This window comes from Saxophila tyrrhenica, assembly GCF_035928015.1.
Source record: "Saxophila tyrrhenica strain CCFEE 5935 chromosome Unknown scaffold_8, whole genome shotgun sequence".
Classification (NCBI taxonomy): domain Eukaryota; kingdom Fungi; phylum Ascomycota; class Dothideomycetes; order Mycosphaerellales; family Extremaceae; genus Saxophila; species Saxophila tyrrhenica.
In genome coordinates, this window is record NW_027041740.1 from 787,302 (window position 1) to 802,738 (window position 15,437).

Below are 15,437 nucleotides of genomic sequence, written 5' to 3' on the forward strand. Positions count from 1 at the left end.
CCCCCGCCGCACCAGCTACTACCGACGACGACCCGCCGCTCTACTGCGTAGCCTCATGCACCCTCCCATCCCACATCCCCACCTCCCCAACCTTCTCGTCCCCTCCATGCCTCACAACAGTCGGTGCAGGCGTGATCTGATCTCCCTGCGCTTCCGGCGCCTCCACATAGATAGGTGGCGGCGCACTACCGCTTGATTCGCCGCTATCGCCTCTACTACGATTGCCTTCCACAGCCGTGACGCGAGGTGAGCCGGTCGGGCTGGGTTCTTTGAGCTCGGATTCTGCAGCGGTGGGAGGGGCGTGCTCGATGTGCTCGTTCTCGGCGTCGGTCTTCTCGCTGTCATTCTCGGTGCCGTCGTTGCCGATGACGGCGGCGAGGGAGCGGAAGTTGAGCATCGGTTCGTGGCTGGGTGTCGGCGCGGGCGAATCTTGCGGTGTTGTGGAGAGATCGAGACCGGAGGAGGTTGCTGGCAGGCTGTTGGGAGGGGAGTCGGCGTTCGAAGAAGCGATCGACGAGGCGTTGGAGAGTTGGCGCATGTGCTGCGATATGCGCGGAGGGCCGGGAGTGGGGATTGGTGTCGATGCGGCAGGCTGGAGGTTCGCTCGAGATTCCTCTAGATATCGTTGAGAGTCTTCAATGGGTGTTGTTGCGGCATCGCCTGCTAGCGCAGGTGCCAGCGAGTCTTCATGTGATTCCTTCATCTCTGTGTTGAGAGTTGACGAAGGCTCGGAAAGCGGATTCCATCCTCCAAAGTCCTGCGCGGGTGCCTTGCCCTTCCCCTGCACCTGCTCTTCCGGAAGAGTGCCCAAGTTACTGGTTGACCGCGCCATACTCGTGGTCGCAAAGGTGCTGTCGCTGTCGTTGTCGAAGTTTCCAGCAGCGTAAGGACTAGCAGAGCTGCCACCGTTCTTCTTCGCCAGTTTTTCGGCCTGCTTGGCTTCTTTCTTCTGGTCCTTCGCTCGCTTCTTTGCATCCTTCCTGGCGTGCTTCTCTTCTTGCTTCTTACGATCCTCCTCCGCCGCCAGTGATAGTCTGATCGCTTCCATCATCATGAGATCCTCGAGATCATCGACCCGTGACCGACGAGAGCTGCTGCCACGAGCAGGATAGATGTCACTACTGCTGTCCCCATCTTCTCTATTGGCCATACCCGCGCGTATGAGGTGGCCATATGGCGAGATGAGCATGCCGTCTGCACCACGCGGTGTCCCGCTTCCGCTAGCACTCGGGCTGTCGCCAAACAGCGTCCTGCGCCGCCTGCCAAAGCCCGGAAGATTGCCACGCCCAGGGACATCATTCTGGTTTCCAAGCACATATGCTGCGTTATGGAGTGCTGTTGCTGCTGCAGATCTGCGGAGAGCGTGTGCGCGCGCGTCTGCAAGCTTCTTCGCCCAGTCTGGACGGACCCTATCGGTCGTGATCACTTGAGGCGCGTTAGCCGAAAGTGATGTCGCCCTTCGGCGTCCAGGTGGCATTCCAAGAGACGAAGAAGACGACATAGCTGAAGTGGGATTCCTAAGCGGGTTGCTGTGACTTGAGGGGTATGTCAGGCCGCGGCGGAAGGGTGGAGGATCGTAGCTCACGCCAAACTCTGGTGTGACGCAGAACGGACATGATGCGACCTCGGAAACGAGCATCTCAGCTTCTTCTTCCGGCGGCCGCTCCTGTCCAGGCTGCTCGTGCTCTGGGGGGTGAGGATCAGGTCTCTTGATCTGCACGAAGCATTCGGAGCAAATCGGTTGATCGCAGCACCGGGTCTTGTTGAGGTATGGTGGATAGTACATGAAGCAGATCGGACATTCTGAAGCGTCCTTATAGAGATACGCCTCAATCGGTTGGCCGTTAACGAATGGATCTTTCGGCAGCCTCATTTCTTGCGGTGTAAGATCTGGTGAGTGGCTCTTCGACCCTGTAGCGAGGGATGCAAGTGTCTTAGCACGGCCGCGAAACAGCTGAGCGGTAGACTGTGAAGGGCTTGTCGGTGTCGCAGGTCCGGAATTGGAAAAGGCGGGATGTGATGCTGACAAGCGCGCTGATGTGCCAGACTCGTATGATTGAGATCGTGATGAGATCGGGACTGTAAGTCGGTTGATGTTGGTATCGGACGCCTGCGGGCTTATTGAAGCCTGTGATCCGGTCCTCGCCATTTCGGGTGGGACCTCATCAGCTGGCGGGATAGGAAGGCCTCGAGCGGCCGCGACTAGCTGAGCTTCTGTCCATGATTCCGAATGGTCATTCAGACCTTTCCAAAACGGCGCCAATCGTCGCTCAATCTACACATACCATTAGCATCGGGCATCCAAGGCCTTCTGCATCCCAATACTTACCTGCAGCTGCCGTACAACCCCTTTATTAAAGTCCTCCGGCCCAGTATACGTGCCCAATGTCACCAGATATCCACCATCAACGCCCTCCTCCTTGATACTCCGCTCCCGCTCCTTCAACCGTGCTTGTCTCTCCTTCTCCACTTTCCGTGCCTCCCTCTCTTGCTTCGTCTCTCGTGGCCGTTCCGGGGCGGCAGGCGCCTCGCCGCGATCTCGACCCAGGCTCAAGAAAGGCAGATCGGGTCTGCTGCCCCTTCCTGTCCGTGAGCTGTATATCTCCGTGATAAGACGCTCCGCGGGCGCCTGTGGTGCTGGAGCAGATTGCTCCGGCGCCGCTGGCCGTTCGCTCGCATGCCTGGCATTGCTGGGTTGACCAGCCCGGCGCTCTTTACTCGAGCTGTTGCCCATGCTGCAGCTCTCTCAACCAATGTTCGCAAACCAAATCACCGAAGTCGCGGCGCGGGAGAGAGCATCGGAGACGTAGTCCTGCCGCTTTGGAAGGGCGCGGTATCGCCGCTGCTGGTTTGCAGTCCGCGTGATTATCCTCGTACTTTCACAGGCAGTGTTGGCGAGTGTTGGCTTCTTCCGGCGAGGAATCCTGGTGCCGCATTAGACTCCCAGGAAGTCCCTCATTGCCACGGAAGCAGTGTTGGTATCGAACAATTGCAAGAAAGATGGGCTGCGGCACGTCGACCGTTGTCCGCGTGTTTAGCTTGTCAGGTTAAGAGGTGCTAAGCCGGCAGGCAGCGGGTGAGGTCGAGAGGTAGTCGGCGTGTGCGAGATGCAGGACATGGGTAGCTGCGCAAGGTGGTGCGAGCAACTCCACCTTGGATGACGATTCAGCCGTTGAGCAGGGATGGCGCCGCGTGAACTTGGTTTCTCCCGACGACCTGCGGGTCTGGAACATATTTAATAACCATGAAGACAACAAAGCAGTCAAGCTCAGATGGTATTGTTTGACAGCAGACAGGAAAGACGCGGCCGTCGGTTCGTTCTCATCGCAAATCTATAGATCCCAGGATGTCCAAAATGACATATCGCTTTCAACTGAGTATCTCCCAAACATAAATCATCGCTCAATCAATCAGATCCACCCATTCGTTCGTCACCGCAGCGGAAGAGGCGCGATGCCTGGATAAGATACCTCCTCCTCGACTGGCGAAGGACTTGCAGCCGGCGTCATCCATGGCGGTTCCACGGCCTTCGGCTGTTGTGCTGACTTTGACCGCTTGCTGACGAAACCCTTGTCTGGCGAGTCCCAAGTGTAGTCCAGGTACTCGTCGATATGCTCTCGGATGCCATCAGCAAGGATCTGAACCGCTTTCTGCCGGTTCAGACTCCACTCATGGTCGCGGTTCCATCGACCTGCCTTCCGAGCAGTCTCTGCGCCGCCTTCGAGGCCATCAAGAATACTTCGCCAAACCTTCATTGTCTTCTCGAGTTCTTTTCGCTTGCTGACGCCCATAACGCTCACGCCGAGTCTGGCACCGCCAATCATCTTGTTCGACTCGCGAGTCCAAGGTACACCTGAAGCTGGGTCGCCATGAGATCCCACCGATGCGCCGACCTTGAGCCACGTCTCGAGAGCATAGCGTATCGCAATGACTTCCAGCTTTTCATCGTGTCGGTCGCAGAAGTCGCTCGCACGCTTGACTGCTGCTCTGAGCTCGTTACTAGAAGGATGCCAATTACCCATGCTGCCGACCGGAACACCCTCCCGTCGCAGCAGACCCATGCCCAGCGGTGACGCGTTCGGCACGACATCGACGCCAGCTGCCTTCAACTTCTTGATGCCCGTACTCGCAAGTAACTCGTTCTGGAGCGTGAAGTTCGCGTACGACATCACCGCATCCAGCGGCTCTCCAGTCTCGCGCAGCACCCGATGTGCGATTGAACACAGCACCGGCAGTGGATATCCAGAAATACCAATATACTTGATCGTGCCCCCCTCATCTCTTATCCTGCGCAACTCGCGAATCCCCTCCATAACCTCATCTTCCGAGACAAATTCCACGTCATGGCAGTACACCAAGTCCAGGTAGGTGGTCTTTAGTCTCTGCAGACTGCGCTGTATACTCTGATATACCCACTCCGCCGAGAAGTCGGACTCGTCCGCCGCAATCCGCCCGCACTTAGTCAAGAGGAAGAAGTCGCTGCGAGGGAAGTTGGACCGCACGAAATCGGTATCGAGCGCTTCGCCCAGAATCGTCTCAGATGGACCGTAGTAGGGTGAGGTGTCGAAGGCGCGTACGCCGTGCTCGAGCGCCTGGTGGACTAAGCCAGTCGTGTCGAGTTCGTAAGGGTCGGGGTTGTATTGGTAGTTGAAAGTTGCGGTGCCGAAGATGAGCGGTGGAAGGATGGAGGAGAGCGGGACCTTGGCCTGTTTCTCGGTGGCCATGATGCGATCGAGGTAGCGAACGCAGCGAGCGCGTCCCTTTCCTCACAGCTGGATCGCGTCCTCTGGATGCGTGTGCTTGGTGAGGTATAGCCAGATAAGAACTAGTAATCAGTGGTGCTCGCAATGCAAAGTCAGTCGAAACAAAAGATTCAAGCTGCCACAGCGAGCGATGCGCGTAGTCGTCCCATTGTGAAGAAGTGGAACGGTATCCTACAAGAACCGTAGATGCCCGCCGCCGCCGCCGAGAGTGCTCTAAACGACCCAACGTTGAGAGGAAACTGGATCTATGACCGCGAGAAGCTAGAGTCGGACGAACTATCTTGTCGAACAGCCGGCCGTGAGTTTTGCGCCGATGGTCAGTGAAAATCCACTAAGGATGACGACTTGGAGTCTAGCCTTCTAGAAGGGCAAGCGCCAGATCCTGCGATCGGGATCTGATTGGTTTGGGCAAGATGGGCTGAGATCCGCTCCGTTCGTCGGTATCTCAAATTCCTTTGCTCTGCGTAGCGGTACGATTATGATAAGTCATCTTTGATGAGAGCGTGCGCTGCGTGTCCCCAAATCTTACCTAGGTATGCTCGGTACGATCGTTCTTGTTAAAACAGGGCAGGGTCGATCGTATATATGATACTGGCTTTTCGCGCTGAAGCGTACATCTGATACTGAATCAATTGAAAGTGGAGTGACAATGAGTGAATCTACTTGTGTAAGCATTCGGATCATGTTCCTGTCCGGCTACTCAGAGGGAATAATGGTCTCGATTCCAGCCCGTGCAGCCGCTCTAAGCAATTGCCTGCTTACCAGTCGTCGGCCCACCGCCACAGTCGTCTTCGAGGTTGGATCAAGGCGGGCGGCCGACCACGGAGACATTGGCACACGGCATATATACAGCATCGAGAGCTGTACTCACATATTCGCAGGGCGTGTAGCTCAGTGGTAGAGCGCCCGCTTTGCATTTGCTTTCTGCTCATGTGCGGGAGGTCTTGGGTTCGATCCCCAACCCGTCCATCTTTTTGCGCTTCGAACGGGCTATCAATCATGTTTTGGTGCCTTGTGTATGGCTCAGAATCGTCGTTTTAGTGATGAGACGAGAACATTTTAGCAAGTGACGTTAAAAATCACGTGACGGCTTTGGCACCAATGTTGCGGAGTTCGAGCTCACTCACTCCCGAAGCCTGCATTCATCTTGAGACCTTGACGAATATCTTCATCACCGTCCAATGCCTCAATTACACCGCAGCGAGCGGGCATTGAAGCTAGTCGGGGACGCCGCACGCCAGCAGTACATCTGCAGAACCTGTCGAGCCCACCAAGTCCGCGCATTCCACGCCTCATATCCATTCTACGCGGTCAAGTCAGAACGGCCCCTCCTACAGCGGCTGCGAGAATCAGTTTTTGGCGCGTCCGAGACGCCTGAAGAGCGGAAGAGGGAGGAAGCGCGGCAAGAGCGCACGAAGGAGTTGGCAACGAAATTCGATGCTAGCAGGCCATTGGAGAGGAGGAAGCCGTCGGACAGGAATGAATACTATGATGTCGCTGCAGTGATAGAGCCGCCAGTGAAGGGGTATAGGCAAGCACTGTCATGGGCTGGTTTGAAGAGGGTGGGCAGCGAAGAATGGGTTAAGGCGAGGGAGGACAAGGGGGAGGCGTACACTGGGTAAGATTCGATGCAGCATAAAGTGGTCTGCGAGGAAGCTGACATGCTGTGTAGTTTCACACCACAGAAGCAGCTTCAGCTGCTCAACGAAAATTGGTACAGTCTACTGCACAACATTGTCACCGAAGTATCCGTTCTGCAGAAGGCGGATCGTGATGTCAATCAAGTGTGGTATCCACGAGACAGCGCAGCACAGACGTTTTCGCATTCTTCGAAGATGGAAGTACAGCCCATGGAAGGTGGCGTTGAGCTGGTCATACCTCAGGATAGCGAGGAGGTGCAGAAGATATTACAGGCTATCCCAGAACAACCAGACCAGCCAACGGAGCAGACCGGCGCACGCATCAGAAATTTGTCGCGTCTCCTGAGCGATCATCCAGCACCCGAAGATGCCTGGCTGCAGATACCTGTCGACGCAAAAACGAAGCTGGCTGTGAGTCCCGCCTCGAGCCCGCGACTTCATCTCTAAGATTTCGCTGACTTTTTTCAGATTGCCAAGCGCATCACACAGCTCACCGGCCGCCGTATATCTGACCCGGTTATTTCGAACGCGACTACCGTCCAGGACTTGTTCGATGCGATCAAGATTAAGGAGAAGCCCAAGAAGCTTGCACGTACGGAAGAGCTCCAAACGCTACGAATCGAGTTACCGAACGTCGAGGTCCATCCAAAGCGTCGGAGTGTCATCGATAAAGAGAAGCGCGTGGGGCGGTGGAAGGTGATTGAAGCAGAGCTGGAGGCGAGGGACCTGCCTGTCAAGGGAAACAGGTATCCGCAATCGAAGACAATCATCGAGCCACAGCTCAGCAGGCTGCAGCGGAAGCAGAGACGGATGCAGAAGGCATGATTCGATGTCGCTTACATCGCTCTTTGTACAATATCATACAGTCTTCTACAATCAAAGATTCGCCTCGCCATGCATTTCAAAACTCAAAAATCCCAAGACCATGCTATCTTCCAGTTATCCAGCTCGTCCAGCTTTTACTCGAATCCACTATCACGTTGCTGACCTTCTCCGCCTGGCGGTCCAGTGGCCCTCCTAACGGCCGCACCACTTCCTCCACCCTCTCACCACTTCTCCTATTTGCTTCCACCCTCTCCTCCACAGCCTGTAGCACACCCTTATCTTCCTTCTCTCCCAGCAACTCCTCCCCACTTCCTACCTTTGACACTTCCCTCGTCCCACTCCCTAACCGCCCTCCCTTCTGTTCCTCAGTCGACAGGCCTCCAAATAACCACCCCGTCGTCCTCTTGAACACCCCAGGCCTACTCCTCTTCGCCTCTTCCGCCTCCATCGCCGCTCGCTCCCTGTTAATCAACAACACCTGGTCCTCCGTCGCTCTGCCAGCATCCAATGCCAACTTCGCCTCACCCAACTCCTTTGCGCTCTTCGCCCTCTGCTCCGCCATGAACTCGTTCCTCCGTCTTCGATTATGGATAATCATATCCGCCGCCCCAGCACCGAACACCATCGCCGACACCACCGTCAGCCCTATCAGCCCGTACGCTGTAGCGCGGTGCGCGCGGTCGGCCCATGCTCGGCCTATGCGGACTGTCCGGTCAAAGGGCGTTTCTTTGAGAGAAGAGGCTTTGGCTGCGGCGGCGGCGGCGCGGAGGCGGGAAATTTTCTGTTGGGGCGTTTCGTTTGCTGGAGCAGGGCCTGGAGAGAGGTGTATTTGGTTGGTAGGTTGTTGGGGGTTAGAGGAGAAGGAGGGCGAGCTGGAGGCGTAGGGGCCGGTGGCTGTGAAGCGGGTTGCGTCGGTGGAGGAGCGGGCCATGTTGGAGGTCGACTTGGATGTTATCGTTGGCGGAGATATTGAGGTCTGTCCATGGGCTGTTGTGGTATTGTCGACTTGAGATGGGAGATTGCTTGCTCTGGAAAGTTTCCTGGTGATGATGCATCATGCACGAGATCTACGAATGGCTTGGCGATCGGTTTCGCCGACTTCACATGCTCGATGTTTGATGCTATCTCACAAACAAACGCTATTTAACTTTTCTTGCGTGGTCCTTGCCGCACCCTTCAGATTTTAGTCGTCGTACCACGTCGCCTTCTAGACGCCTATCAACTCGCTATGGAAGGTACAACTGCCACGCCTGATCTTCAAGCGATACTGTCGACACTCGCGCAATTCTCCGCCCCTGTACAGAACCAGGAATCCGCTCAGGTAACTCAGAATCATGATGCTCAACCACGCGTAGAAACACCTATACCACGGCACTTCCAGCCTACGCCTCCAGCCGACGTAGAGAAACCCCGCACTCCGGATCCCCGTCTCAGGCCTCAAAGTCGTTCGATTGCTTCTCCTAAGCCCATAGACCCAGCGACAATCACGACCTGGCAAGATGGCCTGAGATGCGTAACCAAGATCGCAGCACAAAACGCTCAATTTGCGGCAACCATCAAAAAGGTAAGCTTTTCTTGGAGAGATCCCCAAAAAGAACCCAGAATTCATTGACATTCTTTCAGATGATGGCAGACCAGCGGAAGCACGAGATGCGCTGGTACTCCGAGCGGCAGGCCCTCAAGCAGAAGCAAGTCAACCGTTCAAGTTCTTCAGCGCAAGCACATTCGATCTTGCAGTCGCTCGGCGGCGCCAACCCGTCAAAGCCCGCTTCGGATGCTGAGAGCAGTTCAAGCAACGAGGCCGAGCTGGCGAGTTTCGATCAAAAGATCTACGCTGCGCAGGTAGAGATGGAGACGGCGATGACGGCTGAGCTGAAGGGTTTGGGCGTGCCGTTTTTTGGTACGGATCAAAGCCTAGTAGTGTTGGAGGACGGGATGGTGAAGGCGCCGCCAGAAAACCAGCCCAAATGGAGCCCGAATATCACAGAGAAGCAGCTCTTAGAGCTGCGGCGGCGGATGGTCGGCCATCTGGAGGACCTATACCGGGACTGAAGAGGCGCTCCCTGTTCTTGTTGCGCGCTTTGAAGTCGTGGCATGATATCGATGTACGGTGGTTGCTCAATGGCGTCGACAAAGCTCCCTCCATGGCAATGATCAAGCGCAGTCACTCCGTGGCTTGTGGGAGCTCTGGACGGCCAGGATGCAATTGTCTGGCTACCTGGTTCGTGACGGAAAGTCTCATGTGAAAGACCTATCGTCTACGGTGCGCTGCCACGCTGAAGCATGTGCAGTATCCTCTATTGTGTAACACGTGTCCGGCGAACAATGAGTACTGTAGGGATGGATCAATGTCAGCGCCATTGACACCTATTGTCCCATGAATTCAGGTCTGTGGTGTTGTCTTCTTATCTCGTCGCTTTTCCTGTGTCTCCTTGTTGTCCACCCTGAACCTACACCACCCTACAAAGGCCAGCGTACCCCATGTTCAACCCGTTGGCAAGAGCAGTTGCGACACAACCCGAAGACTAGTATAAGTATTAGAGTCGGTGAATGATCTCGGTCCCTCAAGTGCTCCCTCATCTTTCCCGGGAACGGCTTGTGGCACCCAGGTATGTTCATATGGCGCCAAGCTCACAACAAAAGTCCAACGTCATTTCATTGTCTGCACCCACCCTCCGCCCGGTATCAACATTGCGACTGACATCAACTTAATCAGCACATCATACCGCTCGTCAAGACGTTCGCTCCAGCAGAATCATCTCCGAACATCAACCACTCCTTCTCCACACCACAGTCGCTACCCACACCACCCAATGCGCGCAGGATTCGCCACCGTCGCGCTCGCGCTCGCGAGTGGCGTCTCAGCAGCCATCGTTGCTGTCGAAGCCAGCTTTCGATCGGCGACCGCCATTGAGCTCGAGCAGCCTAGCTTGCGACATGCCATTGCGCAGACCCAGCCAGAGGATAGCACATCCACGACAACCACGACGAGCACAAGCACCACATGGGAGACCATCACCGTCACGCTCGCGTCGGCCTCTCCCAGCTCTTCGACGTCCAGCTCGAGGTCCGTCGCAACTTCGTCGTCCAGCTCGAGCACCCCCGTGGCCATCACGCGTCCGCCAAAGTTCTTCCAGGACATCGCAGAAGACGAAATCACCTCTACGATTGTCGAGACTGTCGAGGTTACCGTCATCGCGCAGCCAATCATCACGACCTACGCCAACCCATCTGCTGGTGCTGGATGGATCGGTCGTCACGCTGGCGGAACCGATCTCGTCATGGAGCCACCCACCACCCAGCTGGCAGCGCCACCAGCGAACCGTGACGGCGTGATCACTCAGACACTTTCCCAGTTCACCACAAGCACGATTCCTGCGGTAAGCGCTGGTACACTGTCTTGATTTAGAAGAAGTTGCTGACCAAGCGCCACAGAGCATCACGACCACGTTCGTCACACGCGTTCCGCCGCCGGCGGCCACGGGCACGTCGTATCGGACCTTGGCCCCAGGCGAGAAGCGGGTAACCACGAGCCTACCACCTGGCGTAGCAGTTGTGACCTCCACAGCTCTAATAACCGTCACTTCGGGAGGTTCCAGCGGCATCTCCTTGGCTGCAGCGTCCGGTGCAGGCGTCATCTCGTCGTTGATGCCCTCAAATACCACATGCACCACGTCCACGACCTCTTGGCTCAACATTTCGACCTTCGTCGCCACGCCACTAGCCAACTGGACCGCATCCTCTGACTGGAGTTTTGCCAACTCCAACTCGACCACCAGTACCTTGACGAGCACAATCATGTCCACAAGCTCCCCCGCTCAGACGACTACGAAGCCGCCGACAAGCGATGAAGGGCCCTTCAAGGGAGCAGTGACTTCGCCTATTCGCAACGGATCGGGCAAGGCGGCTGAATCCGGCGAGTTTCCGGTGGTGACGACGGTTGCTGCGATGGCTGCTTGTCTTACTTTGGCTTTGATGTTGTAAGCGCGAGCGAACTTGCATCAAAAGGCGAGGCGAGGATGGCCGTGTCTCTCCAAAGGCGTTGCGGCATGAAAGGAGAGAATGACTCGCCTCTGGTAGGCCTGAGCATCTCTACAGATTAGGAGAACAGAAGGATGACGACAGACCTCCGGAGCAGCTGAACGATCGGAGTTCTTGAGGGCGTCTTATGGAGGCTGTCGGGGAAGGCGAAGAGGTACCTGCAGTATCATGTTTACAACCATCCTCTCATGTCCGTTCCCAACACTCTCGGACACGGCGATGCCCTTAAACCCAATGCAAACTTCGCGAGTCCGTACTTATTGACCGCCTCCTCCCTGTGCTCCCCCAACAGGCGCATAAGCGTGCCCTCTCCCACCCCTCCATCTTACAATCCACGGCTTCACCGCCGCCCACGCCAATAACCCAACCGTAGCAAAGATGAAGATGAACACTACCGCCTGATCCTTAGCACTGTCCCGCTGGAAACATGTCGTAAAGACGTCCTCTTCCGTCGCTTTCTCACAGATGGGAAGGTTGAGGTCGAGGCAGAACTGCTTGTTGCAATCGTTGCAGGATTTGTAGAAGGACGTGTGGTTGCTCTTAGTGTCGGTGGAAGCCGAGTTGTTGAGGTCCGGGGAGGAGGGAGTCGAGTCAAGGGGTATGATGGTTGAGTTGGAGAAGCAGGCGCATTTGCAGAAGGTGGTTGGAGCTGGGTATGAAAGTTAGCTTGAAGACGAGGTGGTGTAGGAGTGAGTAGATTTACAAGCTGCAAGGGCGAGGGAGAGATTCAAGAGGAAGAGGATGAGGTATTGGTATACTGGTCGTGCCATTGTCAGTGTCACATGGCTCTATTGCGATCTCATAGTCGTCGTCGAACTGTCCATACCATCCCGAGCGCCTGGGTCTAGACCGGGGAGTCCCGCCGCTTAAAGTAGCCAAATTCGACCGGGATCAAGACTCTTCGCAAGCGCCCACTTGAACACCCACACCCCACCCATTGCGCGGCTCGCTGGACGTTGTGCGACCAACGCAGAATACGATGAGCAGTATAGTATAACCGCCATGGGCAGTGCTGCCGCCGACGAAATCGCTACAGAACGAGTGCGACTCTACATCAACCCGCTCAATCCAGAACTATTAAACAAAATTATCGCACCTTCGATACTGCCGCAAGCGAGTAACATCTCTTTCCACACTGTGCAAACCTTCCCAGAGCGTGGATTCGGATACGTCGAACTGCCCGTCATGGCCGCGCAGAAGGTCAAGCAGAAGCTCAATGGATCGACATTGAAAGGCACAAAGGTGCGCATCGAGGAAGCGAAGCCGGAGAGGAAGCGGAAAGCGGAGGAAGAAGGATACGACGAGGTCGAGGACGACACGGCAAGGAAGGCGAGGAAGTTGGCGAAGAAGGAGAAGAAGCAGAAGCGGGAGGAAGGTGTGCTACCCGGCATGGAGCTCGAGGATGGACGACGGGTCAAACGAGGATGGACTGAAGATGAGGCGAAGGACTCGAAGCGTAGGAAGAAGAGTGACAAGGCTGTTGGTGAAGCCAATGGTGATGGAGAACGACGATTACGCTTTAAGACTTCGCTGCCACCGAACGCTGTCCCATTAGCAGAGGAAGGGAAGGACAAGTCCAAGAAAAAGAAGAAGGATGGCGAGAGCAAAAGGGGGAAGGAAAAGACTGTTGTGCAAGAATTTGGGAGATCTAAGAAGTCGAGGGACGTCTCTTTCAATCTTGGTGATAACAGCAAGAGGGCTGCAAGGTATGAGGACGGCAAGGGTTGGGTGGACGAGGCTGGTGAGGTCGTTGAGGCAGAGCGTCCCTCCAAGAAGCCGAAACGACGAAAGCATACTGAAGACCAGGATACCATCATGGAGGAAAATCAAGCTCCGATTGCAGTCCGGGAGGTGGAAGAATCAAGACAGGATCAAGCGGATCCAGAAGAAGACGAAGACGCAGAGGAGCACGACAGCAATTCACCACACGACGAGTCAGTTGAGAATGAAAAAGATCAGCCTATGACTGCCGACAACGCAACGCCACCGATTGCTAAGGACGAGCAACCACCACCACCTCCAGTGAATGAAGTCCATCCGCTCGAGGCCCTTTTCAAGAAGCCTGCCTCCGGTGGAAACAGCGCTCCAAAACCCAAGCCTGGACCAATCGACACATCTTTCAGTTTCTTCGACGCCGGTGGAGATCAAGACGATGAGGATGTAGGCACGAATCAGCCACCTCAGACACCGCACACGAGGCGCGACCTAGAGTGGCGTAGCCTGCGCTCTGCAGCGCCTACTCCGGATACTGCAGCGATTGGGCGGAAGTTCAGCTTCCCTTTTGCGGGCGATCACGATGAAGACGATGACGGTGAGGACCCCAACGACCATGACGATGACGATGTAGAGTGGCGCAATACACAGCAGGCCAACAGTGGAGCGACTCGCCCTGAGGACGGCGAGCGAGGCGAAGAAAGCGGATTTCGAAAAAGGTTCTACGACGGTCGAGGAGACTTCAACCGGGGCTGGAAGAAGCGAAGGCGAGACGAAAGAAAACAGAAGCGGCAGAGGGACAACCGGAGGTTCAGTCAGAGGGTGGCATGAGGTCTTCAATGTGCTTAATACTCAACGCCCAGGACCAGTAGTGTTACACTCTACATACGAAGTTATCTTACAGACGTCAGGCGCTAACTCGACAAGACCCAACTGTACATATCCTTGCAGACCGTGACGCAAATCCAAGTTCCCAGTCCCACCTAGGCTGTGGGTAGCAAATATATTCGTAAGGTGGCTACTCTGCTCCTCGGTCATTGCCATCGGTCCCTGGGCACTGTAAAGTGTCGGCGTCCTGATTGTTGTCCAAATTCGCGAGATCCTGGGGCCTCAGTAGCTTCATCGTTGCGGTTCTCTACATCCTGTTCCATTCCTTTCTGATGCTTAGAGCTTCTCTGTTGCTCAATGTTGGGAGTAGTTTCTTCAAGTGTTCGCTTCTTGGGGGGCATCATGAGCGTGGACGATTACTTGTACAGAACAAAGATATGAGGCTACACCCAGGACATGAACTTGTTGGTCAGGATCAGAATTTGTTTATCGAGAAGACGTGAGGTCGACCCCGGCCAAACGCGCTAGCGACGCGTGACGTAATGCAATATCGAGAATCACATGCAACAGGATCATTTCGACCTTTTAATCAGAAACAACACAAGCCATCATGCCGGAATCACGATCGACGGAGCCGCTGGTATGGATCGACTGCGAGATGACAGGCCTCGACACCTCCAAGGACAGCATAATGTCATTGGCTTGCTTCATCACCGACTTCGAGCTGAATGTGCTGGATGAGAACGGCTACGAAGCCGTCATTCACCATTCGCAGGAGCAAATGGACGCCATGGGAGACTGGTGCAAAGACCACCATGGTGCCAGTGGACTCACTCAAGCTTGCCTCTCATCTTCCATGACAGCAGAGCAGGCCGCAGAAGAACTGCTTCAATATGTCCAGAAGTATGTGCCTGAGCGAAGGAAAGCACTCCTCGCTGGCAATACAGTTCACGCCGATAAAGCTTTTCTGGCTTTAGAACCCTGGAAGAAAGTCATCAGGTATCTACATCATCGCATCCTTGATGTGAGCGCCATTAAAGAAGCTGCCCGTCGATGGGCGCCGGAAGACGTGTTGAAGAGGAGCCCACAGAAGGCTGGAAAGCATGAAGCGAGAGCTGATATCCTGGAGTCCATCGAGGAAGCCAGATACTATCGGACTATGTTCTTCACTGGACCGTCGGCTTAGCCGACTTTGAAGCTATGCATGCTGTAAAACCCCCGCGGTTGATGGCTCGCCGTTTGAAGGCGGACGCCTTGGTCTCATGGATTTGGTTCAACACTGGGCAGTATCGAAAGATTTGCGGATGTCTTCATCACCATCAACAATGCTGCTGAGGACTGCAGTATCGGCCCACCGGCCCACTGTTGCCGCCCTGAGACACATCGCACCCGAGGCCGAAGAAAGCCAACAGAGAAACGTATCTTCCCACTTGACGACAAACGAGCGTTGGCATCCATCTCGCTCCAAAGCCATTGGTTTCGGCTCTACAGGCTGTTTGAAGTACACCAAGGTTAGGACGAGCTTGGGCTATCGCAGGACACTCCAACACCGGACCTGTGCGGCATGCCATGCGCGTTTGATATATTACGCTATCTCGATACGATGTCGCCTCTGTATCTTGTTCGA

General features: G+C 55.4%; 8 protein-coding genes and 1 non-coding gene across 9 annotated transcripts; 6 read left to right on the plus strand and 3 right to left on the minus strand.

The window, feature by feature from the left end:
* Window positions 1-40: 40 nt before the first annotated feature.
* Window positions 41-2,734, minus strand: SIP5 (SNF1-interacting protein; the record flags this gene model as incomplete). The annotated part of the gene is made up of 2 exons (XM_064802881.1): window positions 41-2,275; window positions 2,330-2,734. The coding sequence occupies 2 exons, from the start codon at window positions 2,732-2,734 to the stop codon at window positions 41-43; spliced, it is 2,640 nt and encodes an 879-aa protein (XP_064659006.1).
* A 697-nt stretch (window positions 2,735-3,431) lies between these two features.
* Window positions 3,432-4,724, minus strand: LTR77_005638 (uncharacterized protein; the record flags this gene model as incomplete). Its single annotated transcript, XM_064802882.1, has 1 exon — window positions 3,432-4,724. The coding sequence occupies one exon, from the start codon at window positions 4,722-4,724 to the stop codon at window positions 3,432-3,434; it is 1,293 nt and encodes a 430-aa protein (XP_064659007.1).
* A 919-nt stretch (window positions 4,725-5,643) lies between these two features.
* Window positions 5,644-5,732, plus strand: LTR77_005639. The gene has a single exon. It is a non-coding gene; the product is annotated as a tRNA-Ala (tRNA).
* Window positions 5,733-5,944: 212 nt separating this feature from the next.
* Window positions 5,945-7,228, plus strand: LTR77_005640 (uncharacterized protein; the record flags this gene model as incomplete). Its single annotated transcript, XM_064802883.1, has 3 exons — window positions 5,945-6,381; window positions 6,436-6,814; window positions 6,872-7,228. 3 exons carry the CDS (start codon window positions 5,945-5,947, stop codon window positions 7,226-7,228), a joined length of 1,173 nt encoding a protein of 390 aa, XP_064659008.1.
* A 233-nt stretch (window positions 7,229-7,461) lies between these two features.
* On the minus strand, window positions 7,462-8,159 carry LTR77_005641 (uncharacterized protein; the record flags this gene model as incomplete). The annotated part of the gene is given in 2 exon segments (XM_064802884.1): window positions 7,462-7,490; window positions 7,502-8,159. The coding sequence occupies 2 exon segments, from the start codon at window positions 8,157-8,159 to the stop codon at window positions 7,462-7,464; spliced, it is 687 nt and encodes a 228-aa protein (XP_064659009.1).
* Window positions 8,160-8,456: 297 nt separating this feature from the next.
* Window positions 8,457-9,280, plus strand: LTR77_005642 (uncharacterized protein; the record flags this gene model as incomplete). The annotated part of the gene is made up of 2 exons (XM_064802885.1): window positions 8,457-8,792; window positions 8,852-9,280. 2 exons carry the CDS (start codon window positions 8,457-8,459, stop codon window positions 9,278-9,280), a joined length of 765 nt encoding a protein of 254 aa, XP_064659010.1.
* Window positions 9,281-10,041: 761 nt separating this feature from the next.
* On the plus strand, window positions 10,042-11,212 carry LTR77_005643 (uncharacterized protein; the record flags this gene model as incomplete). The annotated part of the gene is made up of 2 exons (XM_064802886.1): window positions 10,042-10,608; window positions 10,664-11,212. The coding sequence occupies 2 exons, from the start codon at window positions 10,042-10,044 to the stop codon at window positions 11,210-11,212; spliced, it is 1,116 nt and encodes a 371-aa protein (XP_064659011.1).
* Window positions 11,213-12,271: 1,059 nt separating this feature from the next.
* Window positions 12,272-13,813, plus strand: LTR77_005644 (uncharacterized protein; the record flags this gene model as incomplete). Its single annotated transcript, XM_064802887.1, has 1 exon — window positions 12,272-13,813. The coding sequence occupies one exon, from the start codon at window positions 12,272-12,274 to the stop codon at window positions 13,811-13,813; it is 1,542 nt and encodes a 513-aa protein (XP_064659012.1).
* A 607-nt stretch (window positions 13,814-14,420) lies between these two features.
* Window positions 14,421-14,996, plus strand: rex2 (Phosphatidylinositol 3,4,5-trisphosphate-dependent Rac exchanger 2 protein; the record flags this gene model as incomplete). The annotated part of the gene is made up of 2 exons (XM_064802888.1): window positions 14,421-14,713; window positions 14,810-14,996. The coding sequence occupies 2 exons, from the start codon at window positions 14,421-14,423 to the stop codon at window positions 14,994-14,996; spliced, it is 480 nt and encodes a 159-aa protein (XP_064659013.1).
* Between the last annotated feature and the right edge of the window lie 441 nt (window positions 14,997-15,437).